The 23,015-nt window shown below is 38.0% G+C and overlaps 1 protein-coding gene across 4 annotated transcripts in view; it reads right to left on the bottom strand.

Moving 5' to 3' along the window:
• The window catches only part of FBN2 (fibrillin 2), a 179,823-nt gene that overhangs the window by 20,470 nt on the left and 136,338 nt on the right, over positions 1 to 23,015 (bottom strand). For all 4 annotated transcript variants that reach the window (XM_026056959.1, XM_026056961.1, XM_026056960.1 and 1 more), the window contains 13 exons: positions 18,954 to 19,115; positions 17,833 to 17,901; positions 17,077 to 17,202; positions 15,751 to 15,876; positions 14,919 to 15,071; positions 10,120 to 10,188; positions 9,450 to 9,575; positions 8,374 to 8,499; positions 7,822 to 7,947; positions 6,280 to 6,396; positions 4,136 to 4,264; positions 3,704 to 3,823; positions 251 to 376 (listed from right to left, as the gene is read on the bottom strand). In XM_026056959.1, coding sequence (XP_025912744.1) covers positions 251 to 376; positions 3,704 to 3,823; positions 4,136 to 4,264; positions 6,280 to 6,396; positions 7,822 to 7,947; positions 8,374 to 8,499; positions 9,450 to 9,575; positions 10,120 to 10,188; positions 14,919 to 15,071; positions 15,751 to 15,876; positions 17,077 to 17,202; positions 17,833 to 17,901; positions 18,954 to 19,115 — 1,575 coding nt within the window. The remainder of the gene's footprint in view (positions 1 to 250; positions 377 to 3,703; positions 3,824 to 4,135; positions 4,265 to 6,279; positions 6,397 to 7,821; positions 7,948 to 8,373; positions 8,500 to 9,449; positions 9,576 to 10,119; positions 10,189 to 14,918; positions 15,072 to 15,750; positions 15,877 to 17,076; positions 17,203 to 17,832; positions 17,902 to 18,953; positions 19,116 to 23,015) is intronic.

The following is a 23,015-nucleotide window of genomic DNA, read 5'->3' as shown; positions in this document are numbered from 1 at the left end:
GAACCCCCTAGAGGTCATTTAGCATGGCAGCAGGGGCAGCTACAAGGGCAGATCAAGTTACTCGGGGCTTCATCCCGTCTGGCCTTGAAAGCCAGAAGCATCTTCTCTACATACATACACTCAATTTGTCCGCAGAACTACACTACCCTTATGGTCTCGTATAGTTGGAGTTCCACGATGAACCTCTTCTTACAGAGCATCTGTTTGTTAGCATCACTTACAACATGCCTTCACCAGTAAACTTACTTACCAAAACATCTCCGGCCATTATCAGACAGCACAAAACCTGTGGGACAGATGCACTGGAAACCTCCCGGAGTGTTAGTGCAAGAGCCAAAGAGGCAGATGTTGGGGTCCTCATTACACTCATTAATATCTGTACAATAAAGGAGAAAAAGTTCATCAGAATCCCCGCTGCTGTGAATTCCTTGGCTAAGAAGGATTATTCACTTATTTTACTTTAACCAGAGGTGCTCCTCCAATATAAAGCAGCAGAGATTCACTTGAAGACACCTTTTTGAAATAGCGATTAGAATGTTTCACTGACACTTTACCTTTTTTTCCCCCAAATACCCTTATCAGTTCTTTGTCATATTTATAATATAATGTTAAACAAATGTGTTCAAACTAAAACAGGAGAAGACATTTTTTGAGAAGAAAAATTTGTATGTTGGTGGCTCTTAGTGATTAAAGGTATAATTTTTCACGCTGATTGACTGACTGTGAACTGGAACCATAGATAATAGTAGAGGGCAGCCTACGAGACACACATTTATATTTACCAAAGTTTTCAACAGCCACTGTTGATACATTATTTAAAAATAATTCCTGTTCTGCCACATAATTTAGAAAATGCTGCTATGACTAAATGTGAGACTTGTTTTTTTTTTTAAATTTAAGATCTTTTTAAAATTATTAAAAACTTCAAAAGCAAAAATTAGGATTATTTAATATAAATAACAAATGCCTGTAAAATTGTCCCTACATGTCCTGCATCTACAGAGTAAGAAAAGTAATACATTAAATAGGCCTTTAATTTTTTACATATATTTTAAACCATATTTTAGTTTATTCTATTAATTCTACAAATACTGACAAAAAATAAGCAGCTTTGCTAAAATAATTCTTAATTACTTTAAAGTTTAATAAATTCTAAAGTGTACCTTAAAATCTTCAAAGCTACACCTGCAGTACAAACCCCCCTCAAATCTTTTAGTAAAGGACATTAAAAGAGACATCACGGAGACCTGTGGCTCTATACATATTCTGTCAAGAGTCTCTATATTGATATTAATGAAATTGTAGGCAGCAGCTGATGTTCTCCATGAAAGTAAGCTTCGCAAATGTTGAGTTGCAAACTGGTAGTGTCATTTTTCCTGATATTTATCAGACTTCAAATTTGTCCATTTAATGCCCTGTCAGTTTTCTAGGATTCAGTATCGTACTTTATAGACCTATATTTAGCCGATAAGGAAACAATGGAAATAAAATCTTCTCACTAGGAAAAGCTAAGTCGAATGAGGAGTCAAGTGGAATGGCATTCTGTGACATTACTTTTGAAAAACGTTACCTGCAGTCCCATTTTCGGAAGCTACTATTAGGTGTAGCACATGAAGCACAGTAGCTTCCCATGGACAAGCTCTTACTAGGTGGTAAATGTGAAGCATTTTAGGTCAGCTTATTCCAGTAAAAGAAAGGTAATTACTTTCCCAGTTACTGTGGCAGTTGCTAATATGCAAAGCTTAGCAATTCAGCTGTGTTAATGGGGTGGAAAAACTGCTCTTTTGAAGTACTGATTATTACTGTAATGAATGGTTTGGGACTAGCGGTAGTAACCATTTTCGTGACCATGACAGGCTACTAACCAGATTACGGAAAGGGAGCTAGGAGGCCTTTTCCCTCCATACCCAGTAAAACAAAAGGCAACAAATTAATAAATTAATAATAAAATAAATAAATTAAAAGGGTAACTGAAACCTAGGATTTCTTCCTTGGCTTCCATCTGTTTTGGTTTCTCCTGCATCTAACTATCCTGAGCTCAAAAAGTAATTTATCTATTGCCAGCCATCCCACTATAGACTTAAAAAATAAGAATCTTACAAAGGTGTTTGTTTGCACATAAGAGCAATAGAAAGCAAGGGATAAAACAGGTTGTAAGGGTTGCGATAATATTAATCAAAATATTAGTACGATCACACATGATTATCTAGGCATTTTCAGGGAATTTTAGCCACAAATTTTCTGGACACATGGCAGATTGAAGAAAGTAAGAATGTAATTCAGTCCTCTTTCCTCAGTTCTGGCAAAAACCTATTTGGCAGTCACTAAAGTGCTGTCATAAACCTCGAGAGATACTGTCAGGATATTAAAAGCGGCTGTAAACAGTGACATTCCAGGGGAACCAAAAGCTTTCATTGTCATGATTTTACAACTGTAGGTGATTTGAATTAATCCCAAACACAATTGCTAATATGGGAACAGCAGCTGCCAAAAGAAACCATAAAGTTGGCAAGCAAACTGAATATTGTGGTATGATACAAAGGAATGAGAGAATTTTCAGGTTTAGAAAATACTGTTCAAGAAAAAAATTCAAAATGATTCCTGGGATCCAGTCTTTGCTCTTGGATTGATACAGATTTGGTGGCTATAGGCCAAATCTTTAAATCCACACCACTGTTTTCTGCAGTCCATACAGGGACAAACTGTTCCTTTATTATTGGGAATTTTGAATGGGGAGGAAAGGGACGTATTCACACTAGCTAACTTACTTAAGTCATTTAAGCTGAGAACTGGGTTCCTTTATGTAGTCAGTGGAGAGACAGGTCTTTACTCTGTCCACTGAGCACGCAGGAACCTAGGGCTCCTAGGTCAGCTGCCTAAAACTAGTTGTGTGCACCTTCCTTGCCAAGTGCCCCACATAGTTGATTTAAATATAAAATATCTAAGTTCACAGTAGATCTCTGCTTTGCTGAAAAGAGAACTGTAACTTGGATTTTTTTTCCTCATTCCCTGCCACATCGAAACTTAATTCATTCTTGTGCCCCTAACGCAAACAACAGAAAGATCTGTGACATGTTGCTCCTGAACAATATGCAAGGCTTTAAAAGACACATCCATGAACAAACAAGAACATGCAAATTGATGAAAGGTCCGCTGTACCCTTCCCTCCCGTGAATCTCAGCACTTGAGACACATTATACAAAACTCCAAATCAGAAGACAGTTGTTAGAAGAAACCTATTTAAGCAACTCTCTTCCCATAAGCTCAATAGTTTTATCAACGTTTTTAAAGGTCATAGTCCTCTGAAACCAGAAACTGATTGCCAAAAACTGCCTTTTTTGTAAACATTATGTAAATGCAGTACATAGGTTGGTTTGTTTTATCAATGATATTTGGAAAAAAGATTGCTAAAAGAACACTGATTTTTTTGAACAGTAAAACTAAATATTTTCAGTTTGCATTAATGAAGATCACAGAGCCCTTGCACTTTCCCCTCAACACAGTGTGAAAATACCTTGCCTTCCATTCTTAAAAACCTCTTCCTGAAGACTTCTAATTACTTATTCCCTGTCCTCATGATTTTCTAAATAGGGCAAAATTCATCATGATCAATATACGTACATACACTTTCCACCAAGTTAGCACCGGATATTTTTCTCTCATTGATAAATTGTCCAGAAGCAACAATTACAACTTGCCTTACCAATACAACTTTCACTTTTCACTTCATATCCTGGTGGACAGATGCATCTGAATGATCCTTCCAAATTCTGACAGGTGCCAGGAGAGCACGAACCGGGTAGTGCCACACACTCGTTAGTATCTTAGAAGAGGAGATGGAACGGGGAAAGGTTTAGAATTACGTAATTCTCATGGCATTATTCTTGCAGAACAAAACAGTGCTATTCCTGAGAAAGATGGCAGGGTTCTTTCCTACTTTTCTTTCTCTAAGGCATAAAGATCAATAACAGTATTCTAAAACCCAGATACTTCTACTGTGTTTTCCTTAAAGGCACTGTCAATTATTTTTAACCTTAGAAATGCAGACTGTGATGTTTCCTTCTAGGTAGGGGCTAGCAGTTACATTCTTTCAGCTCGGCGGTACTTTAGCATCTCCATGTGGTATCATACGTACCAATGCAATTCTTGCCATCTAGAGTAAGTTCATATCCTTCATTACATAAGCATTTGAAGGAACCAATTTCATTGAAACACCGTCCGTTTCTGCACACCTGGCCAAAGAAGGAACTGCACTCATCAATATCTGTAAAAAACAAAAAACAAAACCCCACAAGTGAGAGTTAAGTCGCTCCAAGAGTTTAACCATTAGAATGTGTAAGCATGCTCAGTATATACAGTATGTTATAAACACGCTCAAGTTGCAATATATATTTCCATGGAAAAGGTAAATCTTGAAGCAACAAGGGAACAGTTGACAGCTCATGGAAAGTAACTCTCACTCAAGTGCATTAAGGTATATGTTCTGTTTAAACAACACTTTTTAATAGGGTATTATAAATTTTAAACTTGCAGCATTACCTCAGCTACTGCATCTGGAGACATTCAATTGCTGCCAGGTGACTGTGGGATACTAACTCCAGACACAGAAAAAAAACTGCTACCTGGGGTGTCCTGGATTTTATCTGGATTTTATACGTGCTTGAGTTTCCCCTAAAACTTGCCTTGTCATTTTTCAAATTTTGGAATATGTCATTTGCTTTCCACGGAATGATTTTCTCACTCACAACTGTTCTGAAAACGAGGTTTGAAAATGCTTATTAGTTTACAGAGTTACTTTAATAATGCAAAGTGAAAGCAAGACTGCTTAAGCAAAAATACATATGAGAAAGTGTCAGGACAAATGAACATCAAGAAGGTTGGATGAGTATCATGGTGTAAGGACAACTTGCACTTCACTGTTTGGCAATATTTGAATTTGAAGGTTAACATCATTTTTACTACAGAGGTGTTTAGTCTTTCTCAGAAGCATTAAGTAACAGCTACTGAAGAAGATGTACCTCCTGCCTCAGCCAGTACAGCAGTTCCTGTGTTACTAGTTTATTCCATAGTGCATTTCTTCTGTGCTGCAGTTACACAACTCAAATACCTCGAGAGAGTATTACACCGGGATGGGCTACGCTGCCTTTGAAGGACTGGGGTAGTTTGGAAAAAAGCCCTGCGGCTCTCCAGACTGTCAAGAGGAGTGTTAACAAAAGGCCAAGCCTGTGACTTAGCCTGGGCTCCATGGCTGCCGTGAGGGCAGAGCCTGGAGCACTGAGGTATTAGATGCTCCCAGGGGTAGACTAGCAGCTGTACTGCTGCACAGAGGAAACCTCCTCCTTGGCAAACAGTGCCATTTGTTGGTTGCAGCTTGTTTTCCTTCTTGAGCAAGTTTTGCATTTTCTCTTTCCTGGACAAGGAAAGGACTTAAAATACTTAAGATAATATTTTAGTTCTCTCCTGAATCAGAAAGGAATCAGTAGACTTTATTTTGTGTCTCCTTCTGTACCAGGAAGGAATGTAAAGTCTTTTTTCTTTTGGCTGATGCTTCACACAAAGGAGAGGATCTTCAGAGACTTACAAGTCTGTTCTTCAGTCCAGGAAGATTTTAGTGTTCTTTATTACACGTATCCCGGAATTTAAGCTGTCCAAAACCATCAGTAGTTCTGTTCTCTGCTTTAGGGGAATAGGAAATAGCAATGCCTCTCTGTAAGCAAAGTTCATCTTAGGAGAGCAGGAGATTTAGGAGTTCAGTTGTGCCAGCTCTTTTGTTGCCAGTCTACTTTCTCCATCACACTGTGCGTGAGTCTCAAGTGATACGGTGAAATAAATGATTTTGAATGCATGAGGTCACACTGGCTTTGTGATACAGGTTGTGCTTATTGCCAGTGGCCTCTATGGACTGTGCCAGCAGTCAGGGACTGACAGAGTTAGTAGCAAGGAGAGGCAGCAGTGCCAGAGGGCTGTACTGCTGCGTGCTAGAATTCCCCAGGAAACCTGATGGGGGTGAAGGCTGTATTAAACCATCAGGGAACAGTAAGGCTCCCCCTGTGACCGAGAGATTTAGGGTTGATATCTTCGCAAGCTGCCCAATAGCAGGTATTTTGAAATGTCTAAAAAATGATAAAAATGATTAATCTCTAGGGCAGGTAACTGGATCAGTTACTACCTTTCTTAGTACCCTGAACTATTTTCTGTTTGAGTTTTAACTTTATATGCATCCTCCCTGGCACACCAAGCCAACAGCAATGAAAGTGAAGTTTGGATTACATCACCTACCCATACAGTCATTATTATGAGTTAATTCAAATCCTGGGTAACACAGACAGTTATATGATCCAACTGTGTTTTTACAAGTTCCATTTCCACATGGATGGCGTTCACATTCATCAACATCTGCAAAGAGAAGCAAAATTGTATGTTGGATCTGATTTTCCCCAGTATGTGTTAATGTGATACCTGTGCACATGGAGACAATACTGTAAACTTCCATCTCTCATCTGTCACATTTTAATGCTGTTTTTTGCAATATTGTGTGTAAGCTCCTAGGTAAATGTAGGAAAACATTACATATGATATTTTTTATCTGTATTTTAATAAAAGGTACTGCTACATACAAAGATCAAAGTTACATGTCCTTGTTCACAGGTCAGTTTACACATGTAAACATGATATTTTGTCACTAGTGTATCCACAAATACAGAGACCACTTAGAAGCTCTTGGATTTATCCATTTTTTTAAAAGCACTAGAATTCAGTATTGTTTTCTACTGTGTGTTTTAAGAATTTCTGGAGTTTCATGGGGATTTGAAAGGTATTTAGATCTTTTTTTCCCTAATTCTTGTGGACTTCCTGAAACATCTTTATTTATTTAGAGAAGGTAAATATTTTGTTGCATGTATTGTTTTTCATAACCTATCATTATCAAGATTTGTATTTCAGACTAGAAAAACTCAGTTTGGAATTATTAGAGACACTATTTTAAGTAACCATGGTCTGGAAATTTTGTAGTGTTAACACAAGTCACTTTCCCAAGTGTCCTCAGGCGGTATGACAAACATGATTCAGTTCAAATATGAGAACAATGAAGGCATCTATAAATGTGTAACAGGATGTGAAGAGGTTTTCAATGTCTGTTTAAAAAGGAAATTGAAACACACCTATATTTCTAGAGAACACTGAACTTCTCTGTAGTTTAGAGCTGACATTTGTATGACGGTTATTTCAAAAAGCAAAAACATTTTCGACTTTCTCAAACACTATTCAAAGATATTAAGAGAACTCATATATGAATTCATATATGCATCACCTTTGCTTTTAAAAAAAACCCTTTAGAGTTAAACGTGAAACATTAAAAGAACAGTCTCTGTGCTTATTTCTCAGTATCATCCTTATCATGTCATCATTTGACTACAAAATGAGCATAGATTTAAGTTATGTGTGGGATTGTTTTTTAAAATGAAACATGAACTCAATAAAGCTCTAAATAATTGAAAATCAGTCTTTCCATCTTTATCCCTCCATGATATCACCTGTAAACTTCTCTTTTAAATGAGTCATTACCACTCTTTCTGTGAAAATGGTGTTCTTCATATTCTTCTACATATTCTTCAGTAATACAGCACTATCCCCCAGAACACTGCGATTCTTCCCCCCCTAACTRACATATTTTACTCCAAGGACAACTTCACACACTTTCTTCACAGAAGTTCAAGAATGTACAAATCAGCCTTTTAATATCACCATAATCTCCTCATACAATTAATAAATGTAGATTCATTCCACCTTTTTAGCTAGTACAAAAGCATTTTCTTTCCATACCCATGCACATGGTTTGGTCTTGGGATGCCTTAAAACCGTTGTGACATATGCACTGGTAACTTCCTTGCATGTCCACACATAAACCATGACTGCAAACATTAGGAATTTCCAGACATTCATTGCGATCTATAAGAAAAATATAAAACAGATGGTACACATTACTGACTTTTATTATTCATTCATTTTACTCAAACATGTTTTTACAATCTGTTATTATTATTAAAGCCAGACTCAAAATTATGCATAGCTAAACCTGAATCATAACAAAACTTCATTTTATAGGAACTTCTGGCCTACACACCTCGAGGTCAAAACTACTGTTAGTATTTGGTTGATACCTCAGGACCGTTCTTTAAAAATTCTACCCTCTTTTCTTCCCATGAACAGAGAAACACAGCTATAAAACAAAAGCTGATACATAAAACACACGGTGAAATATGCAAGGCAACAGAAAATAAATGATTCTTTTGCACTTTAAGAGAATGAAGTATGCACTGTTGCTTATGTACAAACCAATTCACACAGACTAGAAAAAATGAACTGATTTCTTACCAACACAGGCACCATTGGGTGAGAGTTTGAACCCAGCAGCACATTCACAGCGGTAACTCCCAGGACTGTTGATGCAGTCTGCATTTCTCTGACAGAGGTTATCGCCGTTACTGCACTCGTCAATATCTGAAATACCAAGAGCCGCGCAGGAATCAGAAACCACAGGATTATTATTTCTGCCTAGAATTTAGACTGGATTTTCAGTCCCATGCAGGACTAAGCTTTGTAGGCTGCCCTCAACAAAATGAAAAGATTCTGACCTGGAGTTTCCTCTACCACAAGTGCAAATTGAAAGCAAAATCAATACAATTTCATCAATGAAACACGTTTGGGTGAAGGAGGAAATCCAGTCTTATGAATCCAACCTCCTATGCATTGAAGTGGTCATGAAACTTTAAAGGTCTGCCTAAAGAAATTAGTTTTTTAAAAATAAAGTCTGTTCCCCTGTGCCTTTATATATTCTAAATAAAATAATGTTTTGAACTAAAATAGTAAGTGGCACAATTTGTTAGTGTTCTAGGGAACAAATGTGAGCACTGGACCCTTGAATACCAGTGACAAAACTCCTATTAGCTTCAGAGACGATAAAATTTCACCACTAGCTTGAAACAAACTCAAGATTAGGTTATAAATACAAAGCTGTATCAGTCTAATTCCAATTCCCCTATAGTATCAAAACATAGCACATCTATGAGTATCTGGCAATTCTTTATTTATAAAACCACAAAAGAAGACACAAGAGGCAAAAATCAAGAAAACTTGTTCCCAAGAATTGAATTTTCTCCCCAAAGTAAATTTGGAGCATAAAATAAATAAAAAAAAAATCTGGTCCTATTTAAGGTTACCTGAAAGCAAAAGCAATAACAATACAAAACTATAAAAAAACTAGTAAGTGCATGTGTACACATATTAAAGATAAATGCATCCCAAACTCATTTATTGACTTGAGCACTTGCAAGCAAGCCCACAGCCTGTCTCTTAAGAGTTTGAGAAACAAGTGAATTAAATGTTCCCGTTCCCTTTAAGATGCACATGCTTATGGAGACTCGATAGAAAATAACGTCACTTTGAATCACCTTCACAGACCAAGAGCAGGTCATTGTAGCTGAATCCGGTGGGGCATTCACAGCGGAAGCTGCCAATCTGATTGATGCAAACACCATTTGCACAGATTCCCGGGATTTCCTTACATTCGTCGATATCTGAAAGTGCGATGAGCTAGTCAAAATACAACACTTCGTGGCTTTTTGTACTGCACGGGTTCTCAATTTCACTGTACTTAGAACTGAGCTGGAGAAGTTCCATTTAAGTTATTTAAATTATTTATAGGATATAAAACTAAACATATGCTCATTATGATAGAAAATAAATTATGTGAAGGTCAGGAAGTGATCAAAACAGAGGGATACTATATGTTAGACAAGATACAGAACTGTGTCAAATATGCAGATAACTTCTGCAAAATTGTTGAAGCCAGAGCCTTTTATGTTATCAATTAAAACTCAACCCCCTGATCCAGAATGGAGGGGGAGAAAAAGTTCGTAACAAAATATGGAAATCAAAAAACAGAAATCAGAGATATTTTTAACAAAAGACATTAACTTCGTTCTCACAATGTATGTCATCGTTGTTTCCCCACAATGAAGTCAGAATTTTATTATATGAAATATTCACTTTAGTATCATTATGCTACAGCAACAACTTGGGCAAAATACTTTTTTGATGAAAATATTTAGTTAAACTTACCAACAGCTTTTCCAGTATGAATGTCAAAAGTAAAGCCAGGAATATTCCCGCATATGTTCTTGAATTCCACTAGAGCGAAACAGGGAAAAATGCATTTTGAATGATCTCCCAAGAATTTCTTCTGAGATTCCTCAGCTTTTCAAAAGCTGATACAAGCCAACTCTACTCAGAAGAGAGAAGCCATTGCCTCTTGAACAAACTGCACTGAAAATTCAGGTTGCCAATAAATGAATGCAAACTGGAACACTAATTTGGACTTCTCTTTTCTCAAATCTCTGAAGACTTTGGCACAAGAACAAATGTTTTGTTTGAAAAGGCAGAACTTCAGTTTTTGTTTTAAAGGGGACCCTATAACTTCCCTTCTAATGTTTATTACTCCTTTCTAGGCATCTGTAGTGAGAATCTGCAGTGGCAGTTTCAGAATGGAGAAATAAATGTAGCTTAGCGGTACCTAGCTGCCTTTGACAACGCTGTCTCTGTTCTTTTCTGCAAAGGGTGCTGCAGCTTAGTTCCTCTGACATGGGGAGCAGAAGGGAAGCTCAGATTTAAAAAGGGTGCCTTCAAAAGAGCCTTCTGTTTTAGTGTCCTCATCTTATATCCTCTTTTCCAGGAAAGGTGTACAACTTCTGTTGAATGGATTTGCAGCCTATGGAGAAAAAATCAGCTACTTCTGCACAGGTACCTTTTTCTAGCTATTATGGAATCCATTAATTATTGCAGGTTGTGAGAAATTAACTACTTCTAACTAAACTAAATTACTAAAATATTTCTTAAAAAGTATCTGTGTCAGCATGAGATTTTACTGGTAGAACAGTATTTGCAGGGAAAAAAAAAAAAGTGCAACACATTTACAATGCACTGAGAAATTTTGATCCAGGCAGAAATCTGGAAAATAAAAGGACTGGAATTATTTTTCACTATGTTGAATTTGCAAAAACATGACTTTTGATAGCATTGTGTACTGAAATCCCACTTGTTTGAGGGGGCAAAATAATTCCAGTGTGTAGGCACCACCCATATGAGTGAGTGGTGTAACTATGTGCTTGCTAATACTAAATGCTCAGCTGCTGCTCAGTGTTTCTTTAGATCGTAAAGATCTAAATAAAGATCATTTAGATTATTTTAAAATCTCCAGAAAAACAGTAAGTATCTTCCAATATCAAGTTTCCCTACTGTTATTGATGAAAAATTCCAAGGTATGTGGTAGATATTTATACCTGCAGGGCACTAAGCCAAGGTAAAATCTCCTTCTAAAGGATATGGACAAAACGTACAGAAATGTCCCATTGAGTGACGGTCCAAAAGTGTTCTGGAAGCACAGCGCCCGGAGACTTCCATGAGTGCTGGGTCCACTACCTGTGCTGAGGAAGAGCCAATTGGAAGTCTGTATTCTGACAGCTGCTATCCAGTGGGATAAAGCATACGGAAACTACCTTTACTTCACCTCTAAACTTGAAATGCAGACTAATTATTTGGCATCGCTTCTAGCACCAGAAGAAGAGAAAGGAGTCCCTCCTGTCCTCCTGCAGGTAGGGATCTTAATCTAGAGTGGAGACAGCTTATTTCACTGCTGGCTGTAGTTAGAGTTTCTTGATGCTCTACATTTTAAGGGCAGCTCCTCAGTAGCTTGTAATTTTGTGAAGCTTAATCACTGGGGTTATAACTTGAATAATTCTTGTCTCTGTGAGACCAAATGTTCCTATTTATTAAAATTTCAGCAAATGTAGACTGATCATTACTCAGAATGAGATTTGGGAAAATATCTTATTTTTCTACAAGTATCTCTTTTTCTCACATTCAAAAATTCATTGTTATTTTCTGTTGAAGCAGAACAGGATCCAAGATACCTGAACCTTAATATTTTCTTCTTTTCTCTGTTCCACTCTCTAAGGACTGTAGGGTAAAGCCAGTCTCTGCCCACTGATGTTAGTCCTGTGTTACAGAATACTGAGTCTTAGAGGTTCCTGCTACAGTGTTTTATCATCCAGCAAGTTTCTGCTCTTTTATGCTGGCACGTGTAAGATTTGAGGTTTTCTTTCTAACTGTTATTTTCTACAGGCAGATTTATGACATTTCCTGTTGTCAGTAAATACCCACGAAAACCAGATACTAGGTAAAAAGAGGGCCTCATGTTCTCTCCCCTGTCCCCGTGGACGATGACAATCTGCTCCTGTGACTGTGCCTAAGATCAAGTTTGGGAGGACTGAGAATAAGGTGTGAAGGGTCCAGACCTTCTTTTGACCTGTTTCTATCTCTATGTCATGCTACCTCCGTAGTCCATGTCCATTTAATGGGGTTCTTTCATTTTCTTTCAGTGGTACCATATAGAAAAATAACTAGATAAGAATTATATCATAATGCACCTATACACAGTGCCAAACTAATAATATGCAAACACTTCAGAGATTTGCTTTCTGAAAGCCTGACTTTGCAACCATGACTTAAAAAAATATTTCCAAATACCATGCACTTATCACTATATCATTTTTACAGCACAGAAAGATCACAGGATCATATAACAGGTCCTATAACAGGAAAAAAACTCCCTGAGAGTTCAAGCACTCCCAAAATGATCAAACCAGGAAGGAGTTCTACAAATATTTGGTCTCCTCTTAGCTGCAAAGTGGCTTTTCCCACTCTTTAGGGTGGAAAAAAATAAATAAATCAAGAATTATTATTTCTGATTATTTAGGCACGTGTGATAATGAATATGATCTGTATAATGTGTAAACCCAAACGATATAATCTTTACTAATGTCAAACAGTGATTAATTGTTCAACATAAATTTATAAAAAGAAAAGAGAGCACTGTTCACAAAGAAAAAATGCAAATGCACTGGCATGTGAAGTTCATATAGAGGAACAATATACGTCTCATCAGAGCAGAATAATGCTTTTAATGAGCGACTGGGCTCACTTCAGCAAGCTGGTTAAGGTGAGGGTATCACAACCCCTGTCTGTGATGTGAAGCCCCCATCCACATTTCAGAACATACTGGTTATACCACATAAGTGCAGCTATTCAACCATTTACACTTGGAATTTGTGTTTGATCCCTCGCACAATCTCTTTGCATAGTGAAAGAGGTTCAACAATGTTTCCAAATACTGTAAAGGCCTTTAAAAGAGAAGAGCTAACAAGGCAAAAACTGACAGGAAATATTCTAACCCTGTAACTGCTTGCAGATTGCCCAAGTGGAATTGTTTTCACAAACTTTTAAAAGCTCCACATGTTTCTGAGGACTTTAGCGTTACCAACTTAAAAGGAGAATTCCACCCAAGAACATTAATTGTGCGAATCCCTGCTATTACATTGCTCTATTTTTCTCATTGAGTTGTTATCATGATGACAATTTTATGGCACAGAGTTAAATGACTGTGAGAAAAGATTTTATGAGCTCTCTGTGACAGCAATCATGTATTTCCTCTCTCAAGCTTATTTCCATCTTCCATTCCCGACTGCCAGCAACATTCCTTCATTCTGCCTACTCCTACTTAAGGAAAGAAAAGGAAAAGGATATTTTTCTTTTCAGTCCTATTTTCCTCTTCCTAATTACTTGTGGGAGACAGCGTTTCCCAAATTATCTGCCATTTCCCTTACGTCACCAAGATAAACCAGGGGGAATGGAAGGAAGGCGTTAGTTACACTAACACCACAAATGGTGCAGCAGCAGATCCATGGGTTTAGTGATACTTAGCTTGGGGCAAAGGCAGTTACGCAGTCAAACGTATTTGCACTAAACAGTTATTTCGTTTAGGCACCTCTGCTATTTTACAAACAGGAGAGAAATACTGTTGGATTTCAAAGTTGGTGATTTTCCTGATGATGATTCTCCTGAGCTGAGTTTATCGACTCTTTCCAGGGTGCTTCATTCCAGGCAAGACGCTCCGCAAAGACTAACTGACAAAGGACTGGCTACCATATTATCTTCTCTTCCCTTACAAAAGGGAAGTTTTACTTTCCTTTACACTTCTCTGCTTACTGAGCTTTTGCATGTTCATCAGCTTCAGCAGAGGAAATGCAAAAGCGACTGAGCGGATCACAGTCAGATGTGGGGCACGACTGAAGCTCTAGAGCGGCAATGCGCTCAGTAATGAACATAATCTTTTGCTCTGACAGAGATCAGTTTGCTCTGACATTAGAAATGCATCCCCAGCTACATATTTACTAAATTATACTTTCCTAAACTAATTATCCTGTAAGACACACCAGCCAGCAAGCAGCTCCTGTCAGTCTGAATCATCAGCTCCACTATTATTGCCCAGTGACTGCTTTTCCAAAAACCTCCTGTTGACGGCTTTAGAGATGGGTGTTTTGCAGTCATGTATTCAGAAGACTTGCTTATGGCCCACTATTACCACACTAGTGGCTCCTACTTACACAAAAGTAGATTTTTTACATAAACCTATATAACTGAAAGTAACTTTATGTCCATATAAGACCTCTGAAAGCCTTAGTATTTGTTAAAAAGAGAACAAAATGACCACAGCGTACTCATTTCTAGATTGATTTTATAAAATCATGCCACTGCTCAAGCTGTATCTTTCCACTCAATATGGAGTGACTATTTCTTTCACTTCAAGAGTGGAAGAAACACCTATTCCTAACGCTACGATAGCGGAATGCAGCACAGCAAGCCAGTTTAATCCAGCCAGTGACAGACAGTGGGGCTCTGTCACTCTGCTTTGGGACGACAGCAAAGGTATTGTTCTGGGGCTGACATTTTAACTTCAGCTAACCTGTCAAAGGAGTAGATGAGCAAAGGAAGTAACAAAATGGGATGATTATGGTAGGTTTTACCTGTTCCTGGAGTTGGACATGGTTCACAAGGCTTGTTCCAGGCTTTGCCAACATTGTACGTGCAGCAACACATCCTCTTGGTAACATTGAAGGGCAGTTCATTCTCGCAGGAGGTTCCGTTATAGCTTCTGTAGCAAAAGCTCTTTCTCATGTCTAGATGTGAGGTAAGAATGACTTACAAAGTAACCAGCACGCTCACCTAAGTAAGTATCAACCCCCCCTACTGACCTAGGCACTGATTCATTAACTCTGGCTTCTGAATGCAACCTGAGCATGTGCACAGATGCATTTAAAAATAACATACGGACTGAAGTCAATTTACTCTCTTTGTATTAGACCTACCTAAAATATTTGTCTGAAATTTACATATTTTCATTTTTCATTCAAAGACACAAAGGGGGAAAAAAATTCCCCTAAAAACCAGACAAAATGTGAATGCTCACTGGCTCCATTTGTTTAGCAAGGCGTAGCATTTGAACATGGTTGGTGAAACTGAAAAACTGTTTCGGAGTTCAGTTACAGAGTAAGAGCACTATACACTGCATGTCAGCCACTGGGATCTCTTTCCTGACTATGTGGCACAACTGTCTGGGAGTTAAAGGTAGGAAAATGCAACACAAGAACTTCAACTTATCAAGAATGTGAACATCTGCAAGTTCAGTGCTGTGAAGTCCAGTGTGAAGTGAAGTCCAGTCCAGACAACACACTTTAAAGACTTTGGAATCAGCCTTGTCAAAAAGGAAATTTTAGGCACAGAGGTTGGCCCCAAAGCAGTCTAACCAAAGTCTATCTCCAAAGCAGACATATCTAGTAAACACAACATTTTGCATACCCATGCAGTTATGTCCTCCGTTCACCTGCATGTATTCAGGTGGACAAATGCAGGTGTAGTTCCCCAAGGTATTGTAACAGGTCCCAGGACCGCAGACACCAGGATGCGCAACACATTCGTCAATATCTATAGATCAAGCAAAAGCACTACAGTTCACAAAATGACAGGAGGACCAAGCTCTAGTAAATATTTCTGGGAAGTATACCTACATTAAACTACCTCAAGATAACAAAAATGTTTCATGTAAAGGATAGTTTGGAATTTACAGCTCAGATCTGAGTTAAGCAGCCATTGTAATAGCTGCTGGTAAGTGGTATTAGCCCAAACTGAGTCCAGTCTGTGCAAGAAAACACCCTAAGTAAAGTTGCTGAAGGTACCAGTGAAACTGGATCACCTTGTGCCCCATCAGCTCCAGAGAAGGTGTGAGCCCTTATCTCAGTAGGGCGCTCTTTCCACAGGAATGTCACTGTCACTTTTCAATTCTGTTAATGTGTTCTCTGCTCCACTGAGAAAATGGCTGTTTTTTCTTTTACAACTCCCTTTAAAATTCACTTCCACTTCCCATATGGGAAGCAAAATATGTATATGTTTTAAATACACTACTTAGAAACAGGCAAGCTGAGGAACTACATAACCTTGCTGCTCTAGTCCTGGTCCTTTTTTCAGTTATTTGGCACATTAGCCTTTTTCCCCCCATTTATAAACAATTTAACTGCAAACCCAGTTTTGTCTGTTTTCTTCACCAAAGCTTAGCAAAGCCACAGAATTCACACGTTTTGTTTCAAAAGAAGACATTTCTTTCTGCCAAAATGAATTAAGAATGGAAAGCTGCCTTACGACATTCTAAAATAGGTTATTTGCTACTTCCATTTTTTGGACCTAACATTCATGACAATCCTCAAAGAGAAAGGGAAGACAGAAATTACACACACTATTAACTTTACACCAGCGCTGCATAAATTAAGCTGCTACTCTGAACTGCCATGGAGAGGGCAGCTTCTCTCATTTACAACAGCAGAAGCCTCATGAAACTAGCAGGCAACATTAGGTATTGAAATGAGAACCCAGAAATCATGAATACCACCTTACCTTAACTGAACATACCTACCTGAGATCTAGTATATAAAAAGAAATATTAGTATGTTCAAATGTAACATTTCAAGGTTTGTCTAAATCATATCACTAAGGCTAAAGACCAGTGATTTTAGAGATGATTTTAGAAAAGAGTGGGGGTATCATATCCACTTTATGGATTTAAGGCTAAAAAAGCCATTTTTTTCAGAGTAACTGCACTGTGTTAGAGAAGAAAGTTTTAAGGGACTCAACCTTCACAGATTCTTGTCTCTTCACTGAGGTAGTAGCCTTTTGGACATTCACACTGGAAGCTGCCAAACGTATTGATGCAATTTCCGCCTTGGCAGAGACCTGGCAACTCCTGACATTCATCAATGTCTGAAAAACAGAGAAAAAGCCGTATTTTCATTCCAGAATGAAGAAAAACAAGAGACTAAGTACTCCCCTGAAATCTTATCAGCTAGCATCTTCTAACTGTCACATGGATTTTTTTTGCCTCTAAATTGCAGTTCATGAAAGCATGGATGAGATGTTCATTCTGTAGCATGCAGCTAGCTTTTCTGGAGCACATTTCAGCTTGATGAGCACATGGAGTTCAACTTCCATTACTGTTTACAGGAATTTGGCATCTAATTTCTCATTCCTGCACACACATTGGAACCAGAGTTTCTTTGTCCAATGAATACTTCCTGAAACTTAAACCTTCCACTGATAAGCTATAATTTTCATAAATGACTTATTCTTCAGAGGCCAATTTCAAAGGCCAATTCAAGGAAGCAGGCACACAAAAGGTATGCAATAGTTTATTTTCCTACTGAAATATTGTTGGACTTTTTCGAGGTTCTTTTACAATAATCCTTTTCATCATGTTGTTTAATTCACATTAATACAGGGGTTTTGCTTTGCAGTAAATGTAACAACTTCTTCATAATTTAGTTTCTGTGTAGACTTTCCAAAGACGGCACTTTGTTTATTGCCAAACATCTTAATCGTTTAGGATGAACTCACCTTCTAAAATAATAGTGATGGGATTTGGTCTAAATCCTTCCCCTCCGGGACAAAGAGTATTATATTCTGCTGAATTAAAATATAACAAAAGAGAGAATATTAGTTATGTGAAGAATAAAATGCTAATACTAGAAACACACTTTCAGAAATTAAAATTCCATTTGTGTTTCTAATGCTTCTTTTTCCGTATACTCGTTGGCATTCTACCCTCATTAGCCTATTCACAGTGTCTAAAGCAAGTGCATTAGCCTCTGCAGAAAATAAAGGTAAGATTGAGAGCCCTGCTTAAAAGAATATCATAACTGGGATATTCCCATAGGAAGGGAGAAGGTTGCTTTCTGCATACTGTGCCTGTATAAAGGCATTTATATATCCTCTGCTTTGGGTTTTGATTAGCTTTTTAATATAAAATTTCTTTCTACAATATATGAGTGTTAAAATTGGAATTCATGCTATTATGACATTATTAAACATAACACGCTTAATATTTCTGTTGCATTATTCATTCAAAGAACTTCAAGTGTCTACAGAGGTGGTAAGTATCACTGGGTAACATTTTTGAAAGTACTTAAGAGTGATTTAGAAATAGTTACCCAAAAGTTTTAACTCTCCTTTGTGAACTACTGCAGTTCTCCAGATTAAAGGCATGACTCTCGTTCTAAGCACYATTAATTTATTTCCCTACCAACTCAGAGCTGACAAAAATTCCTAACAGACACATGTACTCTACTCAGATTCCTAAGGCACATCAGCACTTAAAAAAAAAATCAGCAAATACCTTCCCCCCTGCCCCGGAGAGAAAAGTAAAGCCAAGCAAAGTAAAATGATGTGCCCAAAGTTACCCACAGTGCAGGAGCCTGGTCCAATGGGAAGCACCTTCTAAAGCTCCCACTGATTTCTATAGCGTGAGAACAAGCTCCAGGTCAGTCACGGAAGACTCAAGTCCAAACCCTCTGCATCTCCCCCTAACAACTGTGCCAGAACACAACCTTGTGAAGTAATTCAGCAGTTCCTTTAATGATAAATTTATAGTAATACAGTAAAAGATTTCAAATACTTTTTCATTTCTTGTTAGCATTTTCTATATAAGGAAGAAAAAAAAAGGAAGAACATTTCCTTACTGCTGTTTACAGGGGGACAAGTCTCACAGGGGTTTCCCCACGCCTTTCCCAAAGAGCAGCAGCATGAGGAACGACTGACTCCAACTCCAATTTCTGTATTGCAGGATAGGCTCCCATCCCCTCGTGGGCCATACTTCAGGTAGCAATTGCCAACACGATTATCTACATATAAAAGACAGAGGATTACACAGCTGTATCCAGTGTTCTGGACAAAGGAACATCAGGCATTCGTTTTAAAGTTCCACATCTAAAAGCAGGAAACCAAGATTATGTCATTCTTTTAAAGTCATTGGCAAGCTGAAAATGCTCACGTACACTGATAGCTACCGATTTAGTGAGATGGCAGGGTGAAGCAACAGCCTCACTCTCCTAAACAGCTACAGAACAGTTCAAAGGGGGTTTAAGGAGTCACACCGTACTCTAATGTAGCACTTTTACTCTTCCCAATCTTTTAATCCAGAAAATACCAGAAATCTTGCTGTAGTTATCTGTTAGTAGTTCTTCTCCATATCTTGTTTGTGACTAGGCTATGACTTCCTTTGGGAATTTAAAAACATTTTTCTGTGGAATTATAGAATGAAGTCCCATCTATCAAGTAACTGGAAGAGTTCTTCCACATTCAAAGAAATTCTCCAAAAATTATTAGTATTGAAGCAAGTGATCTAAATGATTGAAATGTGCAGTAGCTTTGAGGAAAATTTGTTTATTAGTTCACTCAAACTGTAACTTAGTCATTCAGACAACTGCTGGCATTGGTAGAATGAGCAGGGAATTTACTAAGAGAAGTAAAGCTAGGGATTTTCTCCTGCACAGATTATCTCTTCATTCTTTATAAATGAAAAACAACTAGCAGTGACTTCTAAATACATGGAAGGAGATGATAAATAAATGATTATTATATTATTATTCCAGTCCAATAAGAGAAACACTAATTTCCTCAATATTAACTTTGTAATTTTAAAGAGCATGCCTATGAAATAACTTGCTATTGAAGGATGCCTCTACAGAAGAGCAGAAACTCACTCCAGAAAAATTTGATATATTCATTGTCTAAAGGTGTAAGTATCTTTCTGCATATTTTCTTCAAAACACTTCTGCAGTTTTGAAAGAACTAGGAAACTTATAAGTGATTTTTGAATGATTTCCCAAATACATATTTTACCAAGAAATATGACATTTTTAACTTATGGCCTGCAGCAAGGACCAGACACTACATCCTTAGAATTTTATATGGAATGAGATGAACAGAGTATGATAAACGTGGGTATTTCATACTTTTGAAATCTTCGGAGCTTTACAAATGACTTGATATAACATGGACTTTTAAATTATGCTGGGGTTTGGGACCTATCTATATATAAAAAAAAAACTTAAAGAAAATTCTTGATTACTAAGAATTGGTTGTTCTCGAGGTCCACCATTTCAGCTTGGTTAGTTAAGCAAGTATGGCATAAAAACACAACTTCAAATAAATTTTCGGACTGAATTTTTGTTCTAAACACTCTTGAAATCAATCAATAGGAAATCTTCAAACTTCCCAAATAATTTAAATATACTGAAATTTAAGCACTAATAGACAAGTTTTGGGTGAATTTTTCTGCACAGTTTTAGGAGTGTATTAGCTCTGTAGTAGAGATTACAAAATAGTACTGTAGTATGTTCCTGATATTCTATGCCCCAGATATTCTTCAACAAATTTCCATATCTCAACATAAATGGTCACTGAGGTAGAGCTAAAACACTTGATTAAGAATTGAGCAGCAAAGGCACAACTACTTATTTTGTACCTCTGAGCCTCTGATAGAAAAGAAAAAACTTCAAGCAGGATATCTTAAACTCCCTAGAGACAACATTTGCCTGACATCACTGACCAGCATATATTAGGCTTGCAGTCTTGTTTCTTTTATTTTTTTAGAAGATTACTGGCAATAAAGGCAAGTTTTACAATTTGTTAAGGCTGAAAAATAATACGGTGTTACAAGCATGCCTTTTCTTAGTGGGCCCGCCCTGTTGTTCTCACTGGGGACTTCAGCTGAAACAACGCCAATGTGGTTACTCTGCAGATACCCAGCTCCTCTTGGTCTCAGAGGAACGGCATGCTCCTCTCCATTTGTGATAGCACAAGACACCTGCCTTTTTAAGAGAAGCCAGGAAGAGATATGGCTTCATCCTCCTTGAGAAAAGTGAAAAACAATGACCATTTTGGAAGATGGCTTCAGCCTAAGACCCCAGGCCCATTAAAAACAAAAGGAGATGATAGTCATTGGAAAGAATGCAGGGCATGAAATTCTCTAGCTGAATAGTGATACTGAGTCTGTCACGGGTTTTAGGTTTCAGTTTGCTCTTCGCATGAACTGTCTTGACAAGGCACCATGTTCTTCTTTGCCAAGGACAATATTTCTGTTACTTCTGAGAGGAAATGGAATTTAAATTCCTCCTCCTTGTTTGCTCAAGCATGCAAGAGATAGTGCGATTGAAGAGAACCAGAAGCTGCTGTCCTCTGAGAAGTAGTTTCTGGAACATTTTTTCAGCACAACTTGTGCATTCCAGAAGCAAGAAACTTTCCTTTCTCTTGGTGAGGTCTACTAGCCTCTGTGTTTTATCTTCCAAGTGACTACAGGCTTACAGTGAAAACTGTGTAAGATTTTACCATGTTCCTCCTGTGTTCACGGGCATAGAAATGAGTTCCACTAACACTACATTTATACAGCATCGCTGTAGCCAGCTCTAAAAGTACATCTACATTAACAATACGGCGCGTGGGAGGAACCGTTGGTGGTGTGAGTTTGCTTTTGTGCAAATTGGCTTTGCTTGGAGTCAAGGTACACGCTGTGCACAAGTGGTGACTTCAGAGACATCTCCCTCCTGCTGGAAGCAAGGCTGAATTTCTGCTCTGGTGCACCACCTACAGCACCCCAATTGCCCTGGCAGTTGGCACTCCACCCGTCAGCATTTAGGACCAGCAAGCGGCACAAATTTCATTGCCAGTAAAGATGCAATTTGGACTTGCAGTCCTGAGACTGCAATGGATCATAAGCAAATGGAACCACAGACCTCCTGCGACTGCGTAAGTCAGTCAAGTAGACGCCAAACTGTACCACCTCTAGAATGAGAACCAGTACAGCTGCATTGGAGTGGCATCGACCCCAGCACGCCCGTTTCCCATACTATCTCTCTCTGCTGCCGGTGAAAAACAAAACAGTTTTTTTGTAGAGGAGACAGAGCTCTTAAAATATTTCCTCTGGACAGAAATGCAGAATGGTCAAAGAAGTTTTGACCTTTCTTATTAAAGGTCAAATACTACTCTTAATAGTTTGACCCCTTCTTATTAAACATTTTTTCTTTGGAGAGGGAGCTCACTCTGTCATTTGGGGTTCTAGATTTGCTATATTTACCCTTGAGGGGGTTCCCCTGCACTGTGGAGTGCTTCCTTGGGGAAACCTGGGACTCCTGCCCAAAATGTTTTTGGGACAGCTGGTCCCAAAGTAGAGTTCCAACCCGAATCCTCATTATTTAGCAAAACAGAAGTTGGCTAGCAGTAGGGAAATCCATTCTCACAAGCTTCTTTCAAGCTAACTTAAAACCTTGGTCATGGTTCAGGGCTTGCAGGACTGAGCAGAGACAGCATCTGGTAGGAAAGAACCAGGATTTGAACATTACATGCTGCAGAAGCAGAGCCCAAGAGGCAGGATTTCAGTGCTTCAACTGAGTCTTCAGTTGAGGCAAAGCCAAATGCTTAAGTCAGACTGCAACCATAGGAGAAAGTTATTGAGGCAGGCATTTTCAGAAGAGTCTACAGGAGACAGAAACAGATTTCCAGTTTAATGGCAATAGATTACATAACTTCTTCTTTAAAAATTTCAGCTTAAAATTTTAGAATAAATTGGTCAAGACTGTGGATATCTGAAAGTCTCAAATGGGACCTGCTTCTGGCATCTACAGAAGCAACAGAGAATATACAAAGACAGAAAATAGAGAAATACGGAAAAGATGAACAGTAAAATCTGTTCTGAAGGAAATTTTTTTTTCACAAACGCTTTGCTTAGAATGTATTTATTTGCC

The sequence above is a fragment of the Apteryx rowi genome, unplaced genomic scaffold, assembly GCF_003343035.1.
Source record: "Apteryx rowi isolate R43461 unplaced genomic scaffold, aptRow1 scaffold_135, whole genome shotgun sequence".
Taxonomy (NCBI): Eukaryota; Metazoa; Chordata; class Aves; order Apterygiformes; family Apterygidae; genus Apteryx; species Apteryx rowi.
The sequence above is the reverse complement of the archived record's forward strand: the minus strand, read 5'-3'. Positions and strand labels throughout refer to the sequence as shown.